This window comes from Sorex araneus, chromosome 5 (assembly GCF_027595985.1).
Source record: "Sorex araneus isolate mSorAra2 chromosome 5, mSorAra2.pri, whole genome shotgun sequence".
NCBI lineage: Eukaryota > Metazoa > Chordata > Mammalia > Eulipotyphla > Soricidae > Sorex > Sorex araneus.
In genome coordinates this window covers 160040163-160052513 of record NC_073306.1, presented here as the reverse complement: position 1 = coordinate 160052513, position 12351 = coordinate 160040163, and the positions used below count along the sequence as shown (strand labels likewise).

The 12351-nt window shown below is 45.5% G+C and overlaps 1 protein-coding gene across 2 annotated transcripts in view; it reads left to right on the top strand.

Annotated features, from left to right (window-relative positions):
- Positions 1 to 12351, top strand: part of CCDC149 (coiled-coil domain containing 149) — a 155707-nt gene that overhangs the window by 108448 nt on the left and 34908 nt on the right. For both annotated transcript variants that reach the window (XM_055138444.1, XM_055138443.1), the window contains exons 10-11: positions 7551 to 7627; positions 9323 to 9355. In XM_055138444.1, coding sequence (XP_054994419.1) covers positions 7551 to 7627; positions 9323 to 9355 — 110 coding nt within the window. The remainder of the gene's footprint in view (positions 1 to 7550; positions 7628 to 9322; positions 9356 to 12351) is intronic.

The following is a 12351-nucleotide window of genomic DNA, read 5'->3' as shown; positions in this document are numbered from 1 at the left end:
CTCAGCACCACCAAGGTACCCTTGACCACTGTCCTGATGTCACCTCTGGTGCCATCTCAGCCTCCCCCTCCCCCTTGGTAATCTCTGTTTATAATCCAAGGCCAAGGGTGTGAGGTCATCTGATCCTGTCCGCCTTGTATTGCAAAAACTTTCATAATCTCTCTTCCAAGCCTGCTTATTTCTCCACGCTCCTGGCCTCCTAGACTCCTTCTGGGCTCCTCTCAGCGACTTGGTTCTGCACTGGCCCAGCTTCCTCCTGGCCCACCGTGCCTGGATTTTCCATCTTCGGCCCTGCAACGTCTCTCTCGGGGCTCAGGTGCTTCTAGGAAGCCTCCTTCCTCCTGCCTGCGTGCGTTCTGGAATGACGCAGTGCCGCGCACACCAGCCCACCTGGAACTCTCCCTGGCCTTGGCGCCCAGCCCCACGCTGCCCCGGCTGGCCTCCTCCCTCTCCCTCCAGCTGTGTTCCCAGGGCCTCTCCTTCCGTAGCCAGCATTCTAACCCCCGTTCCTCTGACTTCCCCCTCTGTGTCACTGTGAACCGCCTGCACTCATATCTGTGCATTCCCAAATATTTCCTCTTCCCGTCTGCCCTGCTGCATGCTTACGAGTATCTTGGACCCTCTCCTGTCTCTCCTTATTGCCCATGTGAAAGATCCCCACAGTCCTGCAGGTTTGTTTGGGTCGTCATCAGGAAACATCCGGAGAATCTCTTCTAACAAGTCTTTCTGCTGACACTTCCTTCCGTTGAGTTCTTTTTCTGATGGGGAGGGTGCAGGATGTTTGGGCCACACCCCAAGTGCTCAGGGCTTATTCCTGACTCTGCCCTCGGGATCACTCTCTGTTGGTGCTCCAGGGACCTTATGTGGTGCTTGGTGCTTACATTACACTTGGGTCAGCCTGTCTGCTGTACTGCATCCCTCCCTACCCCCCAACACCCATTTTCAGCTTTACATCCCATATACTTCTGTGCACGAGTACTTCTGGACTTCTCTCCTCAAACCTCTTTTTTTTTTTCATTTACTTATTTATTTGTTTGTTTATTTATTTATTTATTTTTATTAGTGAATCACCGTGAGGTGCAGTTACAAATTTATGAACTTTCATGTTTGCATTTCGTTTACATCCCTCCACCAGTGCCCATTCTCCCCCACCAATGTTCCCAGTACCCCTCCCACCACCCTCACCCAATCCCCAGCACCTCGCCCTGCCTCTGTGGCAGGGCATTCCCTTTTGTTTGTTTGTTTGTTTGTTTGTTTGTTTTTGCTTTTTTGGGTCACACCTGGCGATGCACAGGGGTTACTCCTGGCTCTGCACTCAGAAATTACTCCTGGCTGTGCTCAGGGGACCATATGGGATGCTGGGATTTGAACCCGGGTCGGCCGCGTGCAAGGCAAACGCCCTACCCGCTGTGCTATCTCTCCAGCCCCGCATTCCCTTTTGTTCTCTCTCCTATTGGGTGTTGTAGTTTGCAACAGAGGCATTGAGTGGCCATCATGTTCGGTCTATAGTCTACTTTTGGTATGCAGCTTTCAACCTAAGTGGGTCGTCCCAAAATTCTCTACTTGGTGTTCCCTTCTCTGTCTCTGCTGCCTTTTCCCCCAGCATGTGAGGTCAGTTCCCAAGCTGTGGGGCAGACCCCCTGGTCCTTATCTCTACTACTCCTGGTGTTAGTGTCCCATTCTGCAACTTTACATTCCACAGATGAGTGCAATCTTTCTATGTCTGTCTCTCCCCCTTTGACCAGTCTGCATGTTCTCAATATGGCAACCAGCTCATCTGTCTTTCACAGAGTTTGCTCCACTGTCTGATTCCACCAAAGCGTTTGTGGGTTTCCAGGCCCAGGCCTTGATGCTGGGCCCTCCCTCGTCTGCTGTGTGAGCCTCTGAGAGTCTCTGTTTCCCTATCTAACAAAGTTATCATAATCAAAACTGCTCCTCAGTTGTCAGGGACTGGAGGAGAGGATGTCTCCGAAAGCGCTTAGAGTCATACCTGGTGCCTAACCAGTGATGAATAAATACTGGGGGATACTCAGATTTCCACTGGCCTAGGCGCTTGTGGTCTGTGTGTAAACATCCAGCTGTCTCCCACCACACTTTCCCTCCAGGTATAGGGAGTGAGTCTGTCTCTTCATCCTCCCTTCTGCCCATGGTCATTATCTGCTGGTCCAGCTGAATTGAGTGGACGGAGTTGCCATTTCCATCAGCTTCAGCTTCAGAGTGCCCGCTCCAGTAAATCTCAAATAATCTTCTCCCCTCTGAGCTGCATCACACCTCGTCCAGTTGACCCTGTGCCATTAGTTTTTCAGTGTCAAGCCAATCATGGGGGTCTTGCTTTGTCATTTGAAGACCCCTGGGTTATATTTTGCAAGTCAGCTGTGGGACTTCTTATCACAGTGTGAAAGGTAACTAGAGACTACTTCTCCAGGCCATATAATATAAGAAGTAACATAATACAAGAAGTATATTATATAAGAAGTATAAGAAGTAACCTGAATATAAGAAGTAGCCTGTTGAGGTGTTAGTTAAGAGCATGCACTTTAGAAGTAAACTGAGGCACATCCAGGCTCATCACCAATTGAGTCCTGCTTGTGGTTTGGGGCAAAGTAACAAACTCAGTTTCTGAATGGGAAGAGTAGAGTGTGTGCCACAAAAATACTAGGCATTGGGAAAAGGCAGGGCGTGATAATGAGCTGTGTGGCTCGAGGCAAAATTCTTAACCTTTCTGTTCCTTAGGGTGTGTATTATAAAGGAGGGCCATAGTACAGTGCACCCTGCAGGACTTTTTTTTTTCAGGTGAGAAAAGAATGCAAGTTCAGTTGGATGTTCCTACCAAGGAGACTCTGAGCCCAGACTCAGGGGCAGTCACTTTTACTGTCTCTGCTGATGGTAGTAGAACTGCTATTGTGACTGAAGCATTAGTATTAGTAGACTATTACACGGTTTCTACAGGCTGCATTTTACTAGCTCCAGCCCTACAAAAGATGCTTGAGAAAACAGGATGCCAGAGAAAGCGGTCACCACTGGCTGTCAAAGGCAGGGACTGTTGGGCACACCAGCAAATTCACCTCAGGGAGACATGCTGTGTTATCCAAGACCCTCAGAACAAAATAAAATAGAATCAGAAGTCTTTTCACTGAGCCCTGATGGCATCCTTTGGCCTGCACAGAGGAGTTAAGCTTCATATTTTGTTTCTGAGAGGCAGCCACATACAGACGATCTGATCTTGTTAAGAAACAGGCGTCAGCTTGAGTACTGCTGTGCTTGCTTGGCAAACCCATCAGCTGGCGGGAGGAAGCTCGGATCAGAAGGTCTGAGCAAAATATTGAAAGCGAGATTACGAAGAATGGTGGTTATTGAAGGGTCAGAGACAGGAAAGTGGAATAGACCCAACAAATGGAGTGGAAATGGAAAGTAATTGGTAAAGACTATGCAGAGTTTGAGATGCAAGAAAAAGAAGAAAAGCTCTAAGTACACCTAGATGAAGAAAACACATAGAGTAACGCCAAAGAATTCTCTGTGAATTCAAGGGGAATATTAATTAAGATGCTGAAAGTCAATTCAGGTAAAATAAAGATGAATTCAACGCAACATATATATGTGCAGATATATACATATTCATGGCTCTGTATGTCTGTGGGTGTGTGCTGCTATCTCTGGAATATAAAGAGAGAAGTAGGAGAACAATTCTGGCGTTCTGATTTCTCCTGCTGAAAGGCATCGAAACTTTGCTATTAAGGTGATTTCCACATCATTTTAGTGAGGCAGTGCCAAGAAAATCCCCCAAATAATGTAAAGACTGGTTTTTCAATTTCCAGGCCAATGGAAAGTGATTGAAGTTTCAGATGACTATCAAATCATTTCCAGCTATATTTAATTTTGTGTAGCATGAAAGAGGGGAAATGTAGATTCACATTTATGTCCGTGCATATAGAGAAAGTGAGGATTCCAGATAAACAATTTCAAACACACATTCCAGCGCGGTTCATTTTCACAGTGAGTCAGAATGGTCACCTTGGAAAACAAGACAGCTATTCTGCTTCTGCAGCCATTGCAAATTTTCTTGGAATGCCTGACTTTAAATTCACTCCATAGATAATTACAAGCCATGAGAAATGAAAGGCATGTACTTCATCAAATGTGGTTGTTGAACACCTCCTGTCAACCAAGCATCATTCTCCATATCAAAGATAGAGTTCTACAGGTCTAATAAGGCAGATCTTACTATTTTATTGACTCAGCAACATTGCCCAGGCATTTTCAACCACTGTACTTTGTTAGACTTAGTTGTTTCCAGGATTCAAACTCATGGGGGCTGGAGAGGTAGTACAGGGTGCCCTATCATCCCTGCCAGTCCCAGTCAGTCCCCAGCATAACGTATGGTTCCCTGAGCAAATCTCTGTCCTCCAGGGATTGCTTCTAAGAACAGGGTCAAGAACAGCCCCTGAGCACAGCTTGAATGGGCCCAAAAACTCAGAATAAACTAAACTATGCATTTTTTAAAAATTTGCCCTTTCCAGAAAGGTATAGTAGAGATGACATCTGCATTTCTATGTTCATTGCAGCACTGTTTACAATAGCCACAATCTGGAAAAAAAACAGAGTGCCCCCAAACAGATAACTGGTTAAAGAAACTCTGGTACATCTACACAATGGAATACTATGTAGCTGTCAGAAAACATGAAGTCATGAAATTTGCATATAAGTGGATCAATATGGAAAGTATCATGCTGAGTGAAATGAGTCAGAAAGAAAGAGACAGATATAGAAAGATTGCACTCATATGTGGAATATAATATAGCTGAGAAGTACAAGTTTGCAATGATGTAATTTCTGGCAGATATTTCTCTGGACTTAGTTACTAAAATGCTAAAGTACAGAAATCCAAAACCGTGCGGTCACTAGTGTGGCCACTCGACCTCATATCGCTTCATTCTCAGCAATGGAAAACAAATTATCAAATGCTTCCTTTCCAGCAGGTCCGACTTTAAGGGGGAGAAACTCCAAACAATAATAGTGAGTTTTGTGTTGAAATATTGAATGTAATCAAAGTAAAGAGAAAGTAAAGTGAAATTTATCAGTTACACAGGCGGGGTGGGGGGCTGGGGATCTGGGGGGCAGGGGGGAGGTATACTGTGATTCTTGGTGGTGGACTATGTGCACTGGTGAAGGGATGGGTGTTCAAGCATTGTATAACTGAGACTTAAACCTGAACCTTTGTAACTTTCCACATGGTGATTCAATAAAAGAAAATAAATAAATAAATAAATAAATAAATTTGCCCTTTCAGGGCTGGAGCAATAGTCAGTGGGTAGGACATTTGCCTTGCATGCGGCTGACCCAGGTTCAATTCCCAGCATCCAATATGGTCCCCTGAGCACTGCCAGGAGTAATTCCTGAGTGCAAAGCCAGGAGTAACTCCTGTGCATTGCCAGGTGTGACCCAAAAAGAAAAAAAAATTGCCCTTTACCTTTATCTACTTTCAACATTCAGTTCCTGTCCAAAATGATCATTTCCGACTATAATTGTCATACTGGTCCCTTCTCTATCCTAACTGCCCTTCATCCCCCTGATATCCTTTTAGTATCTGCATCACAAACTGTAAGGCTCAAAAGGAGAGAGAGAGAGAGAGAGAGAGAGAGAGAGAGAGAGAGAGAGAGAGAGAGAGAGAGAGAGAGAGAGAGAGAGAGAGAGAGAGAGAAGTGCCTGTCATAGAGGCAGGCAGGGTGGGCAGGGAAGGGAAACTGTGGAAGGGGTCACCTGTAGGACAACATCTTAATCTAGTCTTTCTCTAACATCTTAGTCTTTTAATAGTGGATTTAAAAAAACTACGCATGCTGAAGCATGTGTGTTCGAGGGCTCTTTGGGCAGTTCTGTCTCACTGCTTGTGTTCGGTGCTCTGGAGCCACTGTGTGTGGGCTAGATCGGGATGGCTGTAGGCCAAGGACAGGTGAAGGAAGAACAGGACCAAACTGGTTGCTGATTAGTTACCATTCATTCCATCACTCCTATAGCTCCTCATTCCTCAATCCCCTCCCACTCTCAGGATTCTGCCTTCACTTCACTAGTCTCTCCCTACTTATCTCCCTCCACCTTGCCCTCTAGGCTACACCCAGCCGGTAGCAAAATCAACATAAGAAAGCCATTCCTGAGGGTCCACCAGGTTCAAAGGAAACATCACCTAGAGGTATTCCAAAGCCCTTCCTGACTGCCCACAGGCAAAATACCTCTTAAGGTGTTTTTCTCCTTTCCTCAGTCCAAAAACTCAATCAATATCTTAATACTAGTGATTTTTGTATGAACACAGTAAGAGATACATTGAGGCTTCTAGGGCAGTTCTCCTGGGAACATCTTGCCACAGACTCAGACTATAGCACTCAGGCCAGATAAATCATTCCAAACCCTAGCAGGGTCCGGATCTAGTTATTACTTTTTGGATTATGACAGCATTTGTCCATGACCAAGCTCTTAACTTGTAGTTAAGCATTAGGCACTTTGGCCAGGCCCATCTCGATGCCAAGATAGCACATAAATTTTATAAATATTGTATCCCACATATACTCACTGCTTGCCCTGGGTCCATCCTGTCCCTCATTGGGACCCTGCCTTTGGGGGTGCTAGGAAGTAAGGGCAGCTGAGACTTAGGTCGAGAGAACAGATGCCCAGAAAATATCATGTAGAATCAAATGACTCCCAGTTTACAAAAGCATAGCATTTACTACTATCTTCCTGCGCCCATACAAAAGCACATGGCTCTGAATAAACTATGCACAGGACTCAAAGAGAAGAGAAAAACAATATTTACAAGTCAACAGAACACAAAGTTACAAATAAGCACAGAGGAAAGGGAGCAGGGTGATGGGAGTAACCCAATAAACCTAAACTACCTGAGGCTATGTTATCCTACAGTGGACTCATAAGCATTTGTCTATGTATGATTCACATTCACAAATACCCCACCTTGGGGCTGGAGCGATAGCACAGCGGGTAGGGCGTTTGCCTTGCACACAGCTGACCCGGGTTCAATTCCTTTTTCCTTCTGGAGAGCCCGGCAAGCTCCTGAGAGTATCCCGCCCGCACAGCAGAGCCTGGCAAGCTCCTCATGGCTTATTCGATATGTCAAAAGCAGTAACAAGTTTCACAATGAAGACATTACTGGTGCCCACTCAAGCAAATTGATGAACAATGGGACGACAGTGCGACAGTGCTACTATGAGATTCTTCCTCCTGGGAATCCCTTCTGATAAATGATTGTTAGATTTTATCACATTGCAAACATCAGGGCATGCGATTATCCAAACTTAGTTAGTGTTTGGCTTGGCCAATCACTCTCACCCTTTGGGAGTGGGACAGTGGACTTGGACAGCTGTCACTGTGTCACTCTTTACTTGACTATCATAAATCTCAAACCTTTCTCTCAATAGATTCTTCACACTAATAGATTCCTGAATATTCGGTCTGCCTGCAGCCAAGAACTGATGAGATACTCAGTAATACTTTGCTGCCATGAGATACTCAGTAATACTTTGCTGCCGTTTCTTCCCCTTTTTCAGAATTCTAGGGAATCGGGTGGCTGAATTGGAGAAAAAATTAAGAACTCTGGAAGTTTCTGGTTTGTGGAGTCTTCCAGGTAAGAAAACTTCATGAAAATTGTTTTCCTTTTTTATCAAAAAAAATTTGCAATAGAGCTGCTACCTTTTAAATATCCCTTTTATTTGAAGCTCATTGCTGGGAAATCTACAAGTGTTCTAAACTTAGCAAGACATCCTTTTGGGAAGCAATCTGAGAAAATTCAATAAATATGCAAGCTCCCCTCTGTGGTACTGTAAGGTTCTGCTGACTTCACTTCTGAAATCATCATTGTGTGTGTGTATATGTGTATATAATAAATTGTTTCTTTTTTATTTTACCTGTGGGTATCTTATAAAGATGTGTTCAATTTAATCATCAATTCTAAACATGAATATAGGAACTTACAAAGCGTTGCTCAATTTAATTATTCCCGAAGATGAATATGTAAGAATTTAGTAAGACTTATTCAATTTAATAGCATTCCTAAACATAGAATCACTTGTGTCACTTGTCATCCTGTTGTTCATTGATTTGCTCGAGTGGGTGTCAGTAACGTCTCCATTCATCTCAGCTCTGAGATTTTAACAGCCTCTCCTTACTCATCCTTCCCAACACTGCTTTATTGGAGGCTCTTTCAGGGTCAGGGGAATGAAGCCCATTATTTTTACTATTTTTGGCATATCAAATACGCCACGGCTAGCTTGCCAGGCTCTGCCATGTGGGCAGGCTTTCCTGTGCTCCAGGAAATATTGCTTCACTCTCTTCTGGGGGCTTTGTTTTATAGTCTCTGGATATAAGCATGAATATAAGTGTAAACATGAATATAAATACAAATTATTGTAACCCACATATATTACACAATGCCCCTTTTCCCCTCTTCACCCATTCTATTTTTTATGTAGCTTAAAAATCAAAATTTCCCGTGGAGATATTTTTTTTTCACAGTTGTACCCGGTGTGTGGAAACTCTGATAATCTCCCTTTAATTAGCTATATTTATCCCGTTTGTCTGGGTAAAATACCCCCTTCACCAAGACCCCCGACAGCTAGTCCCCTTTCCCCAGAAACTTGTATTTATCATTTCCCACCACCGCCTCATTCCTCGGAGGCAACATAGTACATATATTTTTAGTTACTTAACCTTTCTATGCCCACTGATCTCCTCTCCCCTTGAATCATATGGTGACTCCCCTATAATGTATGAGAAATGAGCATTGCCATAGGGACAGGGACAAGTACAAACAACAACACCTTTTCTTCATGTAAAGTTGAAAAGCTGCCTGAGGTTGCCCGGAAGTGTGTTTCATAAATTGGAGTTTTTAGCTGCGATTCCTTGAACTTGTAGTCAAAAGACCTAACAGAGCTAATTATTGGCGAGTACTGTCTTATGGATTTGCACAATCCACTTTGCACAAGAGTCTTTTGATGCGGTTAAACCTTATCTCCTTTGAAGGCCTTTCTGTTATTGCTTTGAATTTCAACACAGCCTGGCAAACATACCGTTCATTTGTGCAGACAGATTGCTATTTCTGGGCATTTACTGGAGCTGTTGTTTTCTTCCCCTTCTTCTTCATCAAATGACTTAGTGAAATTCCCCAATGGTTCATTTCTCTGACTCATGTAAAAAGATGGCGGTTGAATCGAAGGATGGAATGCTGAGAATTTTCTATCTGGATGTTGTTTGGTCTCACTTAGATTCAAATGGTTATTGTGCAATAACGACTGTTTCTTTCCTTTCTTTCTGCTGCCCAAAGGCCTGAGCTACAATGTGTCCGTAGGATTTGGGAGTATGTTCTCTCTGAAATATCTGTGCTTGTGGCTAATATTCGCAGTGCGTTAGCAGCATCATTGCATGAAATAAATAGAAACGCGTTTTCTAAGTATTCCTGCATTTTCCTGATGAGAAGAGTTCACGAAAACAGAGAATTCAATTAGCACAAAGCAAATATTAAATGGCAAAATTAGCTTTGAAGGACCCGGTTGAATGGAGTTTATGCCATGGAGTGTTTGTTCTAATCTTTGGCCTCCACGTTGACAGGAAGTGGAGGCAGCCAGAGAGAGTGGCCATTTCCCCGGCTCTAATAGATACCGTTCACCACGGGGGCAATAGCATTGCCCCGGTACTGTGATGAAGGATGTTCCCAGGAAGCATCATCGCCTTCTCATCATCCTCTGGCTGGTGGGAGTGAGCAGGGAGGCCCTCCTGGTATAAATCATCCTGGGCCCCTGGTGCAGCAGGCAGAGGCAGTGAGCCGTCCCTTCCTCTTTGCCCCTTGCCCGCCTTCCTCCTCTGTTTCTTCTTCCTCACCCTCCATTGATTTTCCTTTTCTTTCTTTTCCTCTCTCTGCCCAAATAGGAGCCAAGTTGGGTGTTCTAGCAGCCCAGAGGAGACTGAGTCTCAATGGTGTTAGATAATTACTCTCTCTCTCCTCTCTCTCTGTCTCCACTCTCTCTCTCTCTGTCTCCTCTTTCTGTCTCCTCTCTCTCCTTTCTGTCTCCTCTCTGTCTCCACTCTCTCTCCTCTCTCTGTCTCCTCTCTCTCTCTCCTTTCTCTCTCTCTCTGTCTCCACTCTCTCCTCTCTGTCTCCTCTCTCTTCTCTCTATCTCCTCTCTCTCCTCTCTCTGTCTCGTCTCTCTGTCTCCTCTCTCTCCTCTCTCTCTGTCTCCTCTCTCTCCTCTCTCTCTGTCTCCAATCACCTTTATCTCTCCTCTCTCTGTCTCCACTCTTTCTCCTCTCTCTCTGTTTCCTCTCTCTCTCCTCTCTCTCTCTGTGTCTCCTCTCTCTTTCTCTGTCACCCTCTCTCCCTCTCACCAGAATTCTGAAAGAATCCATGTCTTCTCCAATAAATCAATTCACAGAAGATGAATGTGTGTTTGATGTGGGAGCAGTGGGGTCTGTGAGTGTGTGGGTGTGAGTGGTGAGTGTGTGTGTGTATCTGTGAGTGTGCGTGTCTATCCATGAGTCTGTGGCAGGGATGAGAGTCAGTATTCATGTGTGGAAATGAGTATGTATGTTCATGTGTGAGTGTAGGTGGATGGTGTATGTGTGTGAAGGTCTATTAAGTGTGTGAGTCTGTGGCAGGGGTGAGTGGACATGAATGAATGAGTATGAGGATATGTGTCTGTGTGTGAGTGTGGTGGGTGTAAATGTGTGTGATAAAGTGGGTGTGACATGTGTGGATGGATAAGAGTATGTGTGTGTATGTGTGTGTGTGTGTAGTGAGTGGGTGTGGATGTGGTATATGGGTAGATATGAGTGCATGTGTGAGTGTGTGTATGTGAGTGGGGGTGAGTGGGGACGATATGTAAGGGTGAATATGAGTGTGTGTATGTGTGTGAGTGTGGGTGATTATGACTATGTGTGATAGAGTGGGTATGACATGTGTGGGTGGATATGAGTGTGTGTGTGCAAATGTGTGTTTGTGAGCAGGGTTGAGTGGGGGTGATATGTGTGGGTGGATATGAGTGGGGGTGAGTGTGTGTGATAGGATGGATATGATGTGTCGGTGGGTATGAGTGTGTATGTATGTGTGTGAACGTGTGTTGGGGCGAGTGGGGGTGTGTGTGTTAGAGTGGGTGTGATGTGTGAAAGTGGATATCAGTGTGGGCTTGTGGTCAGCAGGACAGAGGGGCTTGGAAGGTTGGTTGAGGCACAGGGAGGGCTGAGGGTGAGTGTTTCTGAGTCCTCTGAAGACTAGACAGTTGCCAGCCTCCCCTCCTAAGGGAGAGATCAAGCCTGCAGTCCTTGGTGGAGAGAACGGTGCAGCCCCTCCAGCTGGACTTCATTCCGGCGCCCTCCCGTGGCCCCCTCTGCTGTTGTCTCTGATCCCCTTTGGGAGGTGCTCTGTACCAAGGCCCTGAGAATGCTGACTTTGTCCCCATGAGATGAGAGTTGGCTGGCAGAGAGCTTCAGGGTTGGCCCTCATCAAATTTCTCTGCTTCCAGGATGATGCGAGGTTGCAGAGGTTGGTGCTACCTCTGCCCCCATCTGCCATGGCAGCAGCAAGCATGGTGCAGACCCAGAGCCCTGAGAATGCACCAGACACGTATCAGATATTTTAAAGAACTTACTATGGGATCAGGATTCTCTGGTCTTGGAACCTGAGCCAGTAAGACAAGGCCAAGTGAAAGACAGTACTGTAAACAAGGAGAGGGCTCCATGGCAGAGTCTGGGGCCAGCTCGTTCTCAACATCTACAGGAGTTGGGAGGGAGTAGGTGAGTAGGTAGGGGAGGTAGGGGAGCAGTTGGCTAGTAGACAGAGCATGCAGCCACTCCTGGTTCAATTTCCAGCACCACGTGGTCCTCTGAGCATCATGGGGTGCAGCCCTGGCCAAGAATCATGAAGAGGGGTCCTTGAAGCTCCTCACCACTTGAGATACAGCACCCCCACATTCACACACACATATACACACACACGAGTGGGTGTCTTGACACAGACCCAGTTTGTGTTCTGTTGCCGCTAAGCAAAATAGCAGAATTTTAGAACCTCATGGCTGAACCTCAGATATGGCAAGTGACTCAGCTTCAGGATAGGTATTGCTTGGAGTCATACAATTAAGGCTAGGGAGGAACAAACACACACATACATACACACCTTTGTGTGTGTGCACACACTCTCACACACACACTTTCCCTTTTTGGCACAGCAGATCCCACCAAGAGAATTCAAACTTCTCTTGGATCAAAGTTGGGCTCTACCTCCTGCATCTGGGTTCCACCGTCCCCTGGGCTGCCTGGTGTGGCGGCCGCCTGTGCTTGTATTGCTCACCATGTGTCTGTTCA